The following is an 18,780-nucleotide window of genomic DNA, read 5'->3' as shown; positions in this document are numbered from 1 at the left end:
AGAGTTCATCTCTTTCTATTGGTTCGAATTTTTCTTAAAGTGAGTCTTTGTTTAAATAGCACTAGTCTCACTCACAGGTAAGTTTCGGCAGGAGCGTAGTGAGGGGGGGGGTCAAGTGGGTCACGATGCCCCGGGCGTTACCCTAAGGGGAGTGCCACATCCGGAGAGGCTCTTATATTTCTGTGATTTTCATGGTAAATGGGAGAGAGGGGCGCCTATAAAGTATCTTGCCCCGGGCGCACGTTTTGTTCACTACGCCTCTGTGTTTCGGTATTTACATACCAGGTTTATATTGCTTAATGATTGCAAAAAAAAAGCTGTAAGCATCATCGACGGTATTTTGTTAGTTTGGGAATTTAAATAACAATACAAATCATGTAAAAACATTTAGAGAGTGTGTGTTAGACTTTATACGTTTAAGCTAGAATATATACAAAGGTCAGTTAATGTGGTATAAAAGTCAAATGTAATAAAAAGGTAAGAGTTACCGTTCATGTCAAACTTGTCTACACAGTTGGGGCTGAGGGAGAATTCCTCCACACAAAATCTTAGCCACGCCTTGACGTCCTGAGATGTCCATTGTGTAGGTCGTAGCGCTGTGGAGTAGCCATTACTGTATGTAATTTACGTTGAATCCTTTTGTGTTAATGTTTTGGAGCATTTAATGCAAATTTAAAGCACTTGTCGTAATACACGGAAAACTGAAAATGAATTTCTGTTAATGTTTACATGGCTCTCAACACATACGTTGCATAGCATTCAATATAACTAAAAGATATTGCCTGATAATGTAATACATTATTCACATTCCTCAGTCCTATCATATTAATATTTACAACTTGTTAATTGCCAAATTAATTGATTCGGCCACAGTATCGCTCACCTCAGGATTTTTGTAAACGATACAGATGGTTTCACTGTTACTTCCTGGCATGCATTATAAAATATATTGATACTTCGTTCTATGCATTAAAATGTATGCTACTATTTCACCACATTCATTGTAGTATATGCTAGTTTTTCTCAAACTTTTGATGGTGGCGCCACTGTAAACAAGAAGAATTTCGCTCGCCCCCCCCCCCCCCCCCTAGCTAGCATATGACAGCACTGTCGGATTTCATTGTTTTTTTCAATCAAACATTCATTAATTTTGTAGAGTAAAACTATCGCTCTATAAGTTGTATAAGGGAGGTAATGTCGTTTGTATTTTTATGTCACACAGCACTGGTCGCCATGACGATGTACTGCAGTCTGGAGAAATTCAACAATTCTAACATAATTATTATTATTTTATATTATTTTTATTATTATTATTATATTATTATTATTATAGGTCAAGAAGAATCAAGAGTCAAGAAGCGGAGACGTTTTGAAATGCTTTCTACGCAAAAAAAAAAGTTTTTGAGTTCACACTGTGTGACATTGCTGCAGACACATTTTTGGTATAGAGTTTGAAAAGTCCTTGCTAGAAGGTAAAACGAGGTTTACACTATTTCCAACTGCTAAATGTGATAGATCTAATCACAAGAGGATTAATAACTACAAAAAAAAAATGTTTAGCCCCTTGAATAAGAAATTGACCGGTTCTCGCCCCCCCCCCACATACACATTTTGTTAAGTCGTCTCGTCTCCTCCCCTTGTGAGGGCTTTTCGCGCTCACCCCTTCCTTTTCAATTTAAGAAACGCTGTTGTGTGTTATTAGCTCATTGCGTGTATCAAAGTAATGTCGAACATTCATTGCATGCGACAAAATACATGTCCTAAAGTTCATTGCATGTAAACAAATACATGTCGTAAAGTTCATTGCATGTAAACAAATACATGTCCTAAAGTTCAATCCATGTAAACAAATACATGTCGTAAAGTTCATTGCATGTAAACAAATACATGTCCTAAAGTTCAATCCATGTAAACAAATACATGTCGTAAAGTTCATTGCATGTATAGAAATACATGTTGTAAATTTTTTTGGCGTGCATCAAAATATATGTCGTAAAGTTCACTGCGTGCATCCTAATACTTGAGGTAAAGTTCATTATGGCATGAACATATATGTCGTAAAGTTCACTGCGTGCATCCAAATACTTGAGGTAAAGTTCATTATGGCATGAACATATATGTCGTAAAGTTCATTGCGTGCATCCAAATACTTGAGGTAAAGTTCATTATGGCATGAACATATATGTCGTAAAGTTCATTGCGTGCATCCAAATACTTGAGGTAAAGTTCATTATGGCATGAACATATATGTCGTAAAGTTCATTGCGTGCATCCTAATATGAGCTGCTAGTTCATTATAATAACTGCTATTGTTTCTTTGCCTACTTTATAAACTAATGAAAACGCTATTCATGCCTATTTATAAATAAACCAACCCTAAGTGATGTGCTCACCCATATTCTACGAAACCAAAGTGTCAAGAGTGTCAATAATTCGAATGACTCACCTAGAGTGTTAGGTACTAGATGAACACAAGTAGACTGCATGGTTGGTGTGCGCAGGTTGATGGAGTCTGTCATAGACCATGGGGATACACTGCACATCCTATCAATCCTGCTCAAGCGACAACAACAAAAAATACCGTATTAGAAATGTGCGAACCAAATAAGAGTTCAACATTCAGTGAGGTTTTAAAAACAATAAGGCGCATCTCATTGGTCGATATAAACACTATTTACAAATGATTTCTTACTATGTAAGTTTGATCGCAAAATTTTGCAGACAAGGTTTCTGGAATGTTCTTTAGAAATACTAATCTGAAAGAGCTTAGATAATATGGAGGGGAGATGAGAGAGAGAGAGAGAGAGAGAGAGAGAGTAAAGAAGATATATATAGAATTTAGAAAGAAAAGTGGATATAGAAGTGAGAGTAAAGTGCATATAGAAGGGAGAGTAAAGAAGATATAGATGGACATGTAAATTTTTATTTTTTTTTGTTTAATTAGTTTAGTTGGCCAAAGTGTTTGAGCACTTATTTCAGGGGTGGCCAACCTTTTGGTTCCATGCGCCAATTTTCTTTTTGAACTTCTGAACCAGATGCGCCACTTAAAATTTTTACAAGTTTCAGTCCTTTGTTTGGTAATTTGTACATATTTGTTTTGTTATACACATTAATATTTAGTAGAGGGGAGGGATTTAAGGGAAAAAAACAACACAAATAAACAAAACGACAACGCATCAGTATCTGACAGGCATTAGCACGATTACAGTTCCAGTAACTCTACCAGTCATTGGTGGTTTAGTTTACTTTAGTTAACGTATTTAAAAGGATAATTTCCTAGAAATAACCTTGCCTCAAATATGACTGACAAGGGCCGGCCTTATGCCACTGCAGCCAATGCGATGGCAGTGGGCCCCGCACGTTTATAGGCCCCGCACTAATTCTATGTGTAAATTATTAAATTAAAACATTATTACTTATATTTAGTCAAAGGGGTTCCGCGGCCTCCTGATTTTCCAGGGCCTTCTGGAAATCTCCTAAAATTATTAAAATCTCCTGACAACTCATAAAAATCTATTGAAAAATAGACAAAATTGTCATTTTGGTATGCCATTAAATAAAAACGGCATTCTGAGCTTTCATTTAATAAAAAATTATGGCAAAGACGAATGTATTTTTTAATATAAAATCTTAATTTTGACATTACGCTTATCCCTACCCAAACTAGGCCCAGCGAAATCCGTTCCGCATTGGGCCCCGCAATTGTTTGGGCCGGCCTTGTGTTTGACCATCTGGTTTTCCATAAATTTCCAACAAATTCTTTAAAAATGTTGAAATTATCATTTATTTTCTAATAAAAAAAATCTTAAATAGGTAACATAAAAATGTCCAACGCAAAAAAAAAACAAAAAAAAACATACGTATTCAGAATAGAAAAGAATCATTACTAACAATGACATTTAACCAACTTTTTCTTTGTTTTTAGACTAATTAGTTTTATAAATATTTCTGCCAATTTGGCGTTGTAATAGCTAGTAAATTAAATTCCTGTGAAAATTGTGTTTTCTAAAAAGGGTTATTATCATTTTTAACGATTTTTTTTTTGGGGGGGGGGGGGGGGGGGCTGAAATGCGTCCAATGCGCCACTTTCAGCGCATGTACCAAAGGTTGGCCACCCCTGACTTATTTGATTGACATAATGATCATTGCGAAAACCAGCTTCAATAAGACCATATAAAGCTTTCACTGAACAGTCTAAGGAGTCATACTAAACACAATGAAATAAGTAGAACCTATCTTGCAACTCCACCTTTGTGAAGCTGATGTTAGTTTAAGACTTCTACTTTGATATTTTTTCTTGCTATGTTTAATTATAATTGTAAAAAGTATTTACAGTAAATAAACATGTTTAAATTCAATAATTCATGAAATCACCTTTCTGAAACTTAAAAATAAAAAATTAAGTCACGCATTTTCAATTTTCTGTTCATATATGTAAAAAAAAAAAAAAAAAAAAAAAAAAAAAAAAAATATTGGCCTGTACGGGGATTGATTTTACGCAATCAGCGCGACACCCAGACAGCTTTCCTAACTAGCCATGTCCATGTGCGGAATTTCAACCCACCCAGCGAGTGTCCGTCCACCAACGCAAATTTTGCAAGCTAATAAGATCAATCGAGACAGGAGTTAATTAATATTACTCCAAAAGTGCTACTCATTGCGGACAGCAATCCCTTCCCACGGTGAATCCGCGGATAAAGTGTTTAGTATTTTGTCTATATTCTTTTATTTTACAAACTGTGTTACTGTAAAAACCAATAGATAATTGTTTTAAATAGGCGTTAAAATGTGCCATAATCAGAAAAGACTGTCCTACGAGGCTTTGTACCAGACAGAGCAAGGAATGCGAAAGAATCGAGAATACTATTCCAACCATAGAAACAAGGCTTTTGTACGAAATAGAGAGATCGCAATAAGAGAAAATTTTAACAAACATCCTTGCAAACATATAATTCTGAAATGATACTATTATTATAAGAAACATAACAACTGAAGTACTTAGATAAAACTATAGTATCAAAGTCAAAGAAAGTCAGCTATTCCATTTATAATGGTATCTTTATAGTGTTATAATGCAATGTGATTGTTAAATTTAATATTATAATTATATTATTATTTTTATTATTATTAAGTTACAAACGAACGAGTATTCATTCTCTGGCGCTGCCAGGGTCGAGCTTCGTTAAAGAGAAACAAAATTCATTGTAGTCCATTTATCAGTTTCAACTGAGGAATTTTTCAGGTGATGTTGCAGGTTTGCAGCAGTACCTCCAAATACAGGCAACGAGGATGTTCCTAGGAATGTTAATGGCCTTGAAGGTGTCTGTGAGGTCTGTTGTTATTATCCCCTTGGTTGATATAACAATGGGGTATATTGTTATTTTGAATAACTTCCATAAACTCTTAATCTCCAAGCCTAGGTTCCCATATTTTCCTATATTTTTCTGTTTCAGTTTGAAACAGTGGTACGGCGATGTCAATAATGGTAGCGGCTTTTTATTTTTTATCAATTAACAGCAGATCAGGGCGATTCAAATCTACCGATTTGTCGGTCAAAATAGTTATTATTATTATTGTTATTATTATTGTTATTATACAAAAGAATCAATTTTTATTCTATGGAGATGAGCTTTGTTAAAGGGAAACAAATACACTGTAGTTTCCTCAAAAGTGTCCACTAATGAATTGTCTTTTGATGTGGCAGGTCTGCAACAGTACCGTCCCCTGACAAGCAACGATATTCCTCTTGGAGATATTAAGGGCCTTGAAGATGTCTGTGAGGTCAGTTGTAATCATTATTATTATTATTATTATTATTATTATTAAGCTTCTAAGAAATAATAAGACAATAAGATGCATGTTCTTTTTGCAGTTTCAGCGTCAGTATACTCCCGTATTGGGTTTTCCCAAACAATATGATAATAAAAATAATGATTTATAGTAAAGATTTATTTACTTCATCTAGATCTAAATATAGCAATCGTAACAAACATAATATAGGCTCAATGCGCTTTGTAATTTTATTTGTAAACATTACAGACATAAAACTGTTGAAAAGACAGGCTGATCTTTGGTTGGTTCTTGCATGCAGGTCTTAATGTTCATATAAAACGCAATTAGAATATTCAAAGTATCTACTAGTACTTCTCCATCGTGGTTGCAATATTAGAAATATTCATATTCTTTAACAGTCTTTTTATATTATATAATGACCTATACAGGCAGAGTAAAGAAAATATTAAATTGTACATTGTACCGGTTATAAAATACGACTTGTACACATGCCTAAGTTTTTTGTCTGGAATGTGGATACATGGGACAGGTTTCTTATATTAATTATTCATAAATTTTAAAACTATTTTGGCGGTTGGTCATCACACCTCTTCCTGACAGAATTGTCTACCATTGCTGAAATAAAATCGTGATATTTCCTGAATAGTGTCAAGGCATTTTACCTGTGACAGACTACTCCTCAATTGCTTACTATTATTTACACATTATTATAATATTAAGATTGTAGGGTAATGGTTAAGAAATTGTGTCAAAATTTGTAACACTCTTTAAGGGTCATAAATTGAGCTTAAGCTATTGAAGCGATTATGAAAAAATTACATTAATTGAAAAATATTTATTAAATTGTGGTGCTTGAAAAGCTTTATAACAATCACTTACATATATGAAGTTTAATGGATACTTTTTGTTTTACTCAACACTCAAAAGTAAAAACAAACGAACAAAATGCATTATTTAGCCTGGAATACAAATTCCATTTATTTTTGTGTGGGGCATTCCAGACGTCGTGGTAGTGAGTAAGTGGTCAGACGACAGCATAGGCTTTACAACCACATCGTGCGTGATAATAATTGTGTGGATTACAATCAAGAATTTGTCTAATTTAGTCTGTTGGACATTTTCACTATAAAACTAAAGAATGTCAAGGACGCTAATTTAGCTTCATTGTTGTCAACTAAAAAACTAGAATTGAAATTAATATTTAAACACTATATTAACGCGAGGCAGTGGATCTACGAAACAAATCTCCTTTATTTTCGCTACTTACATATTTGGTTTTTCTTAGTGAAGTTTCGGCTCATAAAATGAAAGTTGAATATTTTCTTCTTATTAAAATGATTTTGTACAAGAAACGGAAGAGCTTCGAAAAAAAAATATTTGATTCCGCAGTTCTTACTATGTGCACAAATATTTTCATAGGCCTTTTTAAAAGCAAAGCTAATCAACACTTCTTATATTTTGCACACATGATGCGATACAAATCTTCAAATTTATAACGCTGATACTGACATGAAATAGTATAATTTGTTTTCTATTCTGTTACTTCCATGTTGTAATAAATTGATAGTTACATATCTTATGTAAATATTATTTATTTTATAATTGGTAAACATTTGAAATATCTGAATATTTTGAGATACCATTGGCAATAGTAAATCCATGTATGCGTATAGTTAATATAAATATATCTATCTATCTATCTATCTATCTATCTATCTATCTATATATATATATATATATATATATATATATATATAAATCTAGATTTATCTATCAATCTATACTATTTAAAACTGTTTTCCTTTATAAATGAATGTAACTTCCAATTTATACATTCTGAATGTAACGTTACGAAACTGCATTTCATAGTGAAAATCACGTTTGACAATTGTAAAGAAGAATGTAATTGTTTAAAACCATTTGTTGTTGTTTTTTCTTTTAATTTCTTAATTTTAACTTCATTGTAAGTGCAGAATTGTAAATATTAAATTTATAACGAGGTAATCAGTTTTTGGAAAGAAAATGAAATGAAGTACCGCCCTGCAGAGAGGCAACGAGAATCTTCTTAGGAATGTTAGGGGATTTTGGTGAATTCCAGGAACAGTTTTTGCCTATAAACTGGGCGAGGTTTATCATCACAGTAATTTATACGGAGGAACTATTGGATGAAGACTTATCTTTTTACTTTTCGTTTAATAAACACCATTAGATAATTTTTCTAATAAAGTTATGTAATATAGTTTTTAAAAAATATTTATAGATATAAAAATTCGCGTATTAAAATATTTTAAAAAATTCTAGTTTCTCTGCCCAAAATATGTTTTTTTTTCAGAACAATCATGTCTCTATGTATTGTGATGATGGTTTAATGATTTATTGATGAACTTTTTTTTCCCTTAAGAAATTATAAACTTAAATTTGTGTTGTATAACAAGAGCATGCATTCTCCTATAATTCTAGACCAAACCTAAGGTTTTTTTTTTGATAACTAACAAAAATGTTATTGTTTAATTATGACAGGGAAGAATACACAAATGTGAAACACGAACAATTATGTCAGTTAATAATTATGGAAATAAAGAATTATGTCAAATACACCTGCAATTAGAAAACCACTACTGTAATGCTAAAATATACATTCATTAAAAGTTATGTATTTTGCAGATCATTAAATTTAATTGTAACTAAAAATAATTTTATAAATTAAAATATTTACAATGTACAAAGATGATGTTTTTTTAACTTGTCTATTATTTGCATAAATTTTATTTTCATAAAAAAAAGGACCTATAAAAAGATTTAGTGTCCGTAATATTTGCTTATCTAATGGAAGTGCCAGTTAAGTTTGAAAAGAATAATTGAAAACATATTAGATGTCACGTCTGACTAAATGGATAGAATATAAGTAAAATATTAGATCATCTAGAGAAAGCAAGAGAAATAAAAGATATGCCGATCGCATCCTTCATGGAATAATTATTTTTTTTTACATAAAATAATAATTTAATGTGTCAATATTATAAATAAGAAGCTAGAAAAGATGTATCTTAAATAACGCATATTCAAACAAACTGTACTATTCATAGTTTAGAAAATATATATGCATTTAGGATGCGTCCAAGCGGGTTTTATGTTTCAGTCATCCAATCTATTGTTAATGCATTTCACAATTTACAAAAAATGGATTACTTAGACAATCGACTTTTGAGCAAGAGAAAGAGAGAGAGAGAGAGAGAAATAGAAAAGAAAGTGTGACTAGCGACATTCTGAGAGTGAGTGCAGTGGTTAAGTTTTCTACCTGTAGAACGTAAAGCTCTGCTCGTGTATCCATGATCTGTGGCATCCCAGTAAGTAGCCAGGTAAGTACCTTACAACACACACACACAAACACACATGAACTCTCGTCACCAGAAGCAGGTACAGACATGATAGGTTTGACATTGAGACACACTGGCAAACATATTGAAGTGTTCGGCCTTCATTTTCTACACACACACACCGCCGGCTTAAACTTAATCTAAGACGTTAACACACACACTTCACACACAATCACATATACAAACGTAAAGACACAATTGATGAAATAGACATTGGTACACACACACACACACACAATCACACACTTACATACATAAACACTGAATCGTTTACAAAAATGGCGAGCGCGGAAGGGGAGGGGCTACACCGTCCCACCCCCACCCCCAAACTTTTCAGGATTTCAAAAAACTAAACTTTAGCTATCTGCCACAGTGATGGGAAGGGCCACAAGAGGTGAAGCCAAAATTAAACGAATTCCGAGAATTGGACCGAACCTATGTCCTCAGTTCGGCTTAAGAAGAAAAAAAAAAATAACGCGGAACTATCAACCATGGCCGCTAGCAAACAGATATTGGACCTGATGGCGGATGTTATTGAAAAAAAAAACAGTTGTAGTTATTTCCCCTTTGTCACTCTTCAGTGTCGTTCTCTTGTATTTCTGTGGGATTTGTTTCTTCTAATAGAGCGGGGGCCAGAGCGGGGGCCAGTTACTTGCCCACACTTCCCATGCTACTCAAGAGTGCACCTATTAAGCTTAATGACACTCTAGAGTTGTTGCTGTTAATAATATTTTCCTTAATCCTTTTCTTAGTAGAAAAGTGGATTGTTTGTACGTGAGCAGTAGGTCCAAACTTGAAGTGTAGAATGAGTCAGACGCCCTGTCATCAGGCAACGCATTTACTCAGCTTCCCAAAAATCACCATTTTCAGCGCGTGAATTTTACATGCAGGAAGTTTGGCAGAGGCGGGGATAGGTAGTGTGACAAAATGCGGAACTTGTTTGTACTGGGGGCAGAACATAGAAGAAGAAATTTCTTTTTCTTAGAATCCATAGAAATTAGATCTAAATCTAGAAACACAGAAATAACAGTAAGATTTTCCAGCTGTGAAAAACAACAACAGAAAACAAAAGACGAAATAGGTTAATATGTTTAGATCCTAGTCAGATAATCAGTCATTTTTTTTTTACGGGACATTTCGGTCGCAGGGTTAATTGTAACCTTAAGAATTAAATGTATTTCTAAAACACAGAGAGGGCTTTTGTTTTTGTAACATTCAATAAAGATATTTAGAGTTAGAATGTTTTTTTTTTCAAAATTAAGCTTTTTTTGCTTAGTAAAACCACATTTTTAAAATAGATTACGTACACAAGATTGAAAATAAATACTTGGTGAGTTATTATACTTGGCAGAGTTGCTTCCCAGGCCATGTTTTCAAGAGCAGCTGTGTTAGCATGTATGTGTGTAACTGTGGTAGAATGTATGTGTAAGTGTGTGAGTTGCTAATTGCTATTCTGTTTCATGAAATTGCCAAAGAGCGGTCAAAAAAAAAGATGATTACGCCCTACCCTTCATGCATTCAGTCATGCATATAAACCAATGACCTAAATTCTGCCAAGTCACTGGTTTTCCTGGCTAGCTCAGACAACCCATTCCATGCTCTAATAGCACTAGGAAAGAAAGAGCATTTGTACACATTTGTCCTAGCATATGGAACGAGAAATGTGCCTTTATCTTTATATCATTCTGCTGAGTATTTTATTAGATTTTGTTTTTGCATTTGAAGATTATGGTTCAGTGTTTTATGTATAATTGCTACTTTACTTTTAAGTCTTCTATCCGGAAGGCTTTCTAAATTTAGTGATTTTACTAAAGGTGTTACTCTAGTCAAATGCGAATATTCGTTTGTTATGAATCTCACTGCTCTATTTTGTATCTGATCCAGTTTCTTAATGTTTTCTTGAGTTGAGGGGTCCCAAACGGAGGATTGTCATGGCCTAGATATTGGTATAGGCCTGGACGGTCTTGAATTGGTCTGCCTCTGTGTGTTTTAGATACCTCTTCTGGTACTACTATAGTGTTTTTTGTCTTCTTAACTAAATACTTTCACACACGCACTAGATTTGCTGGTGCGTGAGGACACTAAAGTACTGGACTCCCCGACCCTAACACTTAGAATCTTTAATAGACACGCTGGTAGCAGACATGGTTTTTATTACATAAATTACTTTACAAAAGATACTGGCGACTTCAGCCATCATAAATCATAATCCAATGAAATATATCCTGAATACAAATCAATTATAATAACTTTAATATTTATGCATTACTACACTGGCAAGGATATCCATAACACTCTTCTCTCTACAAGAGTCCAAGATCAGCTAACTGAAATTACCCCGTGGTCAATTACCGACCCAATGTTTTCTCGACCATTAGCACGAAGTAGTTACATGATTACTAAATCACTAATTCACTTTGTGTCACAGTGGTTCTAAAACTAGTGTATGACAAGGATGCATATTCTATTACTGGCCTAACCAAGGTTAAATAACATTTTAGTTTTATGTTCTTATTTGATTTACAGAAATTTCTTTTTATAAACCCTAATGCTTCGTTTGATTTTTTTTATAGTTTCATCAATATGAGGATTCCATGACAGTTTTTCATTTATTATAACACCTAGGTATTTTGCGTTTTTAGTCTGTGTTACTGGTTTGCCATGAATAAGATAAGTGGCATTAATTTGTTTTAATTTTTTTCATTATTCTTAATAACTGACATTTTTCTGGGTGGAAAGACATGCTCCAATTTGATTCCCATTTCTGTAATTCATCTAATTCTCTTTGTAAAATATCTGTGTCTTGTGTTGTTTCTATTGTTCTAAATATTATGCAATCGTCTGCAAATAATCTGACTTTCGTTCCTGAACTAATGCAATTTGGTAAATCATTTTTGTAAATTAAGAGTAGTAGTGGACCTAAGACTGTTCCTTCGGGTACACATGAGTTTACTGTTATCGGTGTTGATTTAGAGCCATTTATTATTACAGTTTGTTCTCTCCCTATCAGAAAATCTTTAATCCACTGATGCAATGGACCATCAATGCCAAAATATTTTAATTTTTTAAGCAAACTATGGTGGTGAACTTTATCAAAAGCTTTGGAAAAATCTAGTAAGATAGCATCTATTTGCTCACTATTAACTAAACCTTTTGAAAAATCATCAATTAGTCCTAAAAGTTGTGTTTCACATGATCTATATTTCCTATAGCCAGTTGGTATGGAGTAAGGGCATTATGTTTGTCTAAGTGATTTATGATGTTACTACATATTATGTGTTCTAGCATTTGACATGTGATGCTGGTAAGTGATACTGGTCTGTAGTTTCCTGGGTCTGATTTTTCTCCTTTTTTAAATGGGGGGGGGGGAGGTTTGACATTTGCTTTATTCCAGTCCCTTGGTACTCTGCCCTGGTTAAGAGATGACTGAAAAACTTGATCAGAGAAAGGGTGTGCTAGAATTAATGTGTTCAATCATCTAAGAGGACGAAACCCTAAATATTTAGCAAAGGCTGTGAATACAAAAGGATTAATTTACCTTGTTGTTACCTAACAGAAATAAACAATTATCAGTAATTAATTGAATACTTGGTTTAATTTTTTTTTATTGGTTCAAGTCTTGTCTATGCCAATGAATATTTGGGCAAAGTTTCAACTTGATCCAAGAATGGGTGTGGGAGCAATGACGTGTACAACTTGGTACCAGACAGACAGAAAGAATGAGTTGATAGAAGCTCTTGAACAAAAATAAAAGCTTTGCACAAGCTCCTTTAACCTCGCTTGTAATTCGAGCGTCTTGGGATACAAACCGCCGGTAACAGTGATGTCATAATTTTCATCTGCTTGGATGTTTTTCAGGCAGAAGTTTGTTCAGACAGGCAGATGAAGGCATGCATCCACGGGGACTAGAGTTGCAAGAGTCCGGCACTCTACTCTAATGACAATCACGAAGAAGAAGATTAGGCATTGGAAGCCTAGGCTAGTAATATAGAACACTATTTTGTAAAACACAAGAACCCTAACTTACAAGCTCAAAATACACAACCTAATAAAATCATCAGAGACAAAAAGAAAAGGACGCATTTCTAGGACAAATTCTTATAAATGCCATTTCTTCTCTAGTGCCATTAGTGCATGGAGCGGGTTGCCTGAATCAGCCAAGAAAACCAATGACCTAGAGCTAAAGTCTTTAATTAGGATGCACAGCTAGATTGTTACTTTGATACGATGCGATTATCTTCTTTGAAGGAACGTCTGTAGTTTAAAAGATAAGATAAGACGATAGGCTTCTGCGGTGTAGGTCTCTGAAGTATTGTCTCACGCATGTATTGAGATAAAAATTAGAGCATGCACATTTCTTCCGCGTATAATATATCTCTTCTTTTAAGATAAGCAGAAGTAGGCGTACTTGTCATAGAGTCATTTGATATAACAGTATTAAAACACCAAGAAGGAAGTTTACATAACGGTATAAAGAAAGAAACTATAAAGCGGAAAAACTGGAAGAATCAAATTAAGTCTGTGTAACAACAGCCACAGCAGTACAACTAATCTTAAAATGATATTAAATATGGCCACTATTTGAGGTTATTGTTTAGAAACAGACACAAGAAATACATCTACACTGAAAGGAGATGTAACCAAAATGTCTTCAGAGCAGGAAGGACAGATCAGGACAGAGAAGTCAGGACAGAGCAGAACAGAGTAGTCAGACAGAGAAGTCAGGACAGAGCAGTCAGACAGAGAAGTCAGGACAGAGCAGTCAGACAGAGAAGTCAGGACAGACCATTCAGGTCAGAGCAAGAAGGACTACCCCCGTAGAAAACGGGCCTCCCGGCGTAGTGCTTAGTAGCTTCCATACAGATCGAGTGACCTTCCAGACATTTCCCCTTTCAGCTCTCGGAGCTGGGGGACATTCATGAAGATGTGAAACGAAGCCTCATTGGTTCCAACTCTCCACAGGGACGCATCGGAAGTCCACGTTCGGACCTAGCCGTGCCAAGTATGCACAGATATAAAAGTGTCCCGTCCTACACTGCGTAATATTTAACTGTTCTGCCCTTTTCTAGCCGCCGCCATGTCACTTCTCGGTCCATTTGACGTATATGGTGCAAGACCCCACGGGCTTTGTCAGATTCCATCCAATCGTGTCCAGAATCAGGTAGAAGGTCAAGGACGCTAAATGCCAATTTTTTTGTTTTCTTTAATTGAGTTACAAACGAAACAGTTTAGAATGTCTTATTGTTTTATTGTGCGGCGCTAACCAGTGCCTACACATTCTCCTAATAATAATCGTGGGGTCCTGTTGCAATATTAATCCTGTTTGTAATCTCTTCATTCGTGATGCGGTGTTTGTAAAAGACACCTCGGATCTTTCTAAATAAACTGACGGTCTAGACATAACTAACATTTTTGTTTCCAATGCACAATCGACCGTGCACAGGATATAGGACATAAAATTGACACCGAGAGAGACTATGTTGTGGTATGAAGGCTGTGATTAGACTGCAAACAGTGAGTTACGTTTGGTGAGCTCACGTTTACTCACTATATGATTAGACGGTGTAGGCTTGGTGTGAATCAATACCCGGAGAAATTAACGGCAGGGGAAAAAAACAGACCGCAGATCCATTAGGCAAGGTTTGAGACCGCAGTTTTATACAACAAGCCTCGCCTCAAGGATTACGAACTGCACCAGCAAGGTATTGTGGGACATCTTCTCTCCCCCACCCCCGCATATTCTTTTTAATACTCTCCAAGTGCAGACAACTCTTTTGCATTCTTACCGACCTTGACAATGACATTTGCGGAAAATGCATCATTTTAAAAAAAAAGATACAGAGTTAGTTAATATAATCTTTGTCATAGTGGCTGTTAATTTAACATTCTAACCGAATGTTGCGTTAAAGGGCAACAACAAAAACAAACAACAAAAAAAAAAAGAAGTAGAATAAAAGGGAGACAATAAAACAATGCATGCTTTTATATGTGTATAATGCACAAAGTGAGGCGGGGAATCGGTACGAATTATTACTAAATTATACGTAATTTTTAAAGAGATTACGTTTATGTTTAAAAATGAGACCATATTTGTGCCTGGTATGACGTTTCTATTTAATGCCATGAATCTTAATGAATAAAGGTTAATTTCAACGGACTACACCCTATTCTCGTCGCCAACACGTTTACAGGGAGCTACTAACGAAGACTGTTATAACTCTATTTGATTTGTAGAATTGATCAATGATGATATTTATTTCTGACAAATAGATGTACTCAAATTAAAATAATACATGCTAATGAAAAAAAAAATCGCCATGCAATTCGTGATCAGCAATTAGAAATAAGCCGGAATTATGGGCCCTTTAACACTTCAACAGAATTAAACGTAGCTAGTGCTAGTGCATACGACACATGTGTGACACTGTGAGTGGTATTTGTTTATGCACGATATTATGTTCTGGCCCTCAGATACATTTAATATTGGTTCCAGTCAGTCAAACGTAAATGATCGTATCGATATTGTTTTACATTACAACATTTCACAAATACTTTTATTCTAGATCTCGACACAACATTTCGTTGACACATCTCTAGCCCTGATAACATTGTCTTCGATTCAAGCATTTCTTCAATTCCTCATAAACAAACGCCAACACTAGACTTTGTCTTTGGGTCTTCTGATTATCTTTTTAAGTAAAAACAAAAAGCACATTTTGCATCTTAGCTTCCATCTTCTACGCTAGTGGTGCACAAATTTTTATTTGCCCGGGTAGGCTTACCAGACATCTGTATATGTTTCTCAAACTTTTTTCCATTCACGGAACACATCGCATATTCTTAGTATTTAGCGGAAAACATTGCTTATTTTTTTAGAGAGGTCAATTCACGTGGTGGCTTACTAGTTAATTATCCCAGTAGTTTGTGAAACAATATTCAGGCCTCGCGGAACACAGTTTTGGAAACACTGGTTTAAATGACCAAAGGAGGAGAAAGCCTCACAAAGGATGGAAAAAAAATCCACTTTAAAAACTAATCATGGATAAACCTGCATTTCAAAAGGGATCACGCTATCATTCACAATGATTCACGGATACCTCCATCTTCCCCCCCCCCCCCCCTTTCGTTCACAAGTGGTCTAGACAAGTGATAGGAATGAGAAAGCTAAATGCACGAAATTGCGCTTAACTAAAATAATCGGTAACAATTGCACATATTTATCATTGATAGTCTACATCTCATTACAATAACATGACTACTTATCCAAACTAATCCAAAGTAAGTGATGTAATAACACTTAATAGAAGCTTTTTTTTTTAAAAAAAAGTATTTGTTTTCATTTTGCTTGTTTTGTTTTACATTGAACGATTAAATTAATTTTATGGATAACACAAAGCTGATATAAACGACAGAGTAAAAACGAAACATTTTGATATTTTAGGTCAATGCCTACCAGTCCTAGGACAAGAATTTCAAAAAGCAGAACATGTCTTCCTTTGCTGGACGACTGGAAACCCAAAGCCCGGGGGCCACATCCGACAAGTGTCAAGTGTCCCATCACCGACCAAAAAAAAAAAGTTACAAACCGTTGAGAGCAATGGACCAATCACTTAAGGCTTCACTATGCACTGCATACACAATTTTCAAGGATTGGGATACGGCCCGCTGGCCGTAGTTTACACTACTGCTCTACGCGTCGTTGAAAATGTCACTGGTTCCTCAGGTTTACCAAGACTTCAAGCGGAACCACACAAGACAACTAGCTATGTCCTTGGTAAATGAAACAATACAACAAAAATGACAGACTATTGGTGTTGTAATCTTGTCATTGTGTGATGCTGTCTGCAGATAAATTTTGTTGTACTCTTAAATGATATGGATTTAACAAAAACAAAGATATAAACACATACACATGCAGACACATACACCTTGACCAGTGGAGCAGGAAAGTAAAAGTCATGTATCGAGGGCTTCCCTTTGTGTTTCAATCACTCTTTTGATTGTATTTAAACAATGACAACGCTCGTATGTCAGAAAATTAGACAATTGTCCGGTTGAAGATCATAGTATCAACTCATTTAACGATATGCTAAAATGGGAAAAGTCAATCAATCAATCAATCAATCTGTCTGTCTCTCTGTCTCCCTATCCATCCATCCATCCAGTCTAGCTATCTTTCTTTCTATCTATCTATCTATCTATCTATCTATCTATCTATCTATCTATCTATCTATCTATCTATCTATCTATCTATCTATCTATCTATCTATCTATCTATCTATCTATCTATCTATCTATCTATCTATCTATCTATCTATCTATCTATCTATCTATCTATCTATCTATCTATCTATCTATCTATCTATCTATCTATCTATCTATCTATCTATCTATCTATCTATCTATCTATCTATCTATCTATCTATCTATCTATCTATCTATCTATCTATCTATCTATCTATCTATCTATCTATCTATCTATCTATCTATCTATCTATCTATCTATCTATCTATCTATCTATCTATCTGCCTGTCTGCCTACCTATCTGCCTGTCTCCCTACCTATCTATCTGTGGTCAGTTTAGACCAATAGCTCGTTGCCACGTCACACGTCTGACGTCACACTATAATCCTCAAACACACAAAATAAACTCTCTAAAACACGCACTATAACTCAATAACACACAACATAATGTGGAGTATTAAAGACTTTCAGAACATTCATATGAAAAGTTTTGTTTATTTGGCGTGTTCAAAGTCACGGCTTTAATTCAACTACAACGTAGGTTCCATTGTATTGGCTGTTTAACTCTTTCACAAGATAGCTCTTGTTTTACAATGCTGAAGAAGAGTGACGCCCAAGAGCGGGTTGGGGGGTGTGTGAAAAAGGTGTAACGCGAGGGAGAGGGAGTGATAGTTAAGGGAGGGAAGTGTAAGGAGTACTTGAATAGTTCTGACATGATTTACCTCATTAGTGTTGTTGCACTCTGAGTGTGTATGTGTCTTAAAGACCCTGACCGTACTGTTCTTTGAACCATGTGACCTGATTTGACAATAATCTAATGACTGACTAGGAAGGTCAGAAAGAGATTTGTTTAATATGCAACTATATACTAACGATTCCGATTCACCTTCAAGCGCCGTTTAGTTTGAGCTCTGATCCGTTTTAAGACAGTGTGGTGGAAAAAAAACACCACAATAACAAGTAACATAAAACAAAGGAAATATTTATATATATATACTTAAAAAAAAGTGGATGGTCTAAGGGGAAGAGCTCTACATTTACAGCTATATATCTCAATAATGTAGAATTTATTTCCCTTTTTCGATATTAAACAAAGTGAACAATTACAAATAATTACATCACTAATTGGTTAGTTTTTAAATTGATTCATCTTTTTGTTAGGTACAATAAATAATTGTGCGAAGTTTCTCCTAAATTACGTGTTCAAATTTTGTACCAGACAGAGTTGATATGCCTATAAGCTTTGTACAAAAAGATTGTTTTTTAAAAGACAAGTCCTGCTTTAAGAATCTGATGACTTTTTTTTTGTAAGAGCTATACTCTTAGCAACTAATGAACGATAGATTTAATTTTTTTTTTAGCCAG

The 18,780-nt window shown here is 34.7% G+C and overlaps 1 protein-coding gene across 3 annotated transcripts in view; it reads right to left on the bottom strand.

Annotated features, from left to right (window-relative positions):
- Positions 1–18,780, bottom strand: part of LOC106074571 (transcription factor ETV7-like) — a 64,515-nt gene that overhangs the window by 38,933 nt on the left and 6,802 nt on the right. For 2 of the 3 annotated variants that reach the window (XM_013235357.2, XM_056043282.1), the window contains exons 1-3: positions 9,092–9,423; positions 2,447–2,553; positions 489–596 (exon numbers count right to left, since the gene is read on the bottom strand). In XM_013235357.2, the coding sequence (XP_013090811.2) occupies positions 489–596; positions 2,447–2,553; positions 9,092–9,234 (358 nt within the window). In that variant the 5' untranslated portion in view covers positions 9,235–9,423. Of the gene's footprint in view, positions 1–488; positions 597–2,446; positions 2,554–9,091; positions 9,424–18,780 lie in introns of those variants that run through there. The other variant, XM_013235358.2, reaches the window with a different exon arrangement.

This window comes from Biomphalaria glabrata, chromosome 10, assembly GCF_947242115.1.
Source record: "Biomphalaria glabrata chromosome 10, xgBioGlab47.1, whole genome shotgun sequence".
NCBI classification, from domain to species: domain Eukaryota; kingdom Metazoa; phylum Mollusca; class Gastropoda; family Planorbidae; genus Biomphalaria; species Biomphalaria glabrata.
The sequence above is the reverse complement of the archived record's forward strand: the minus strand, read 5'-3'. Positions and strand labels throughout refer to the sequence as shown.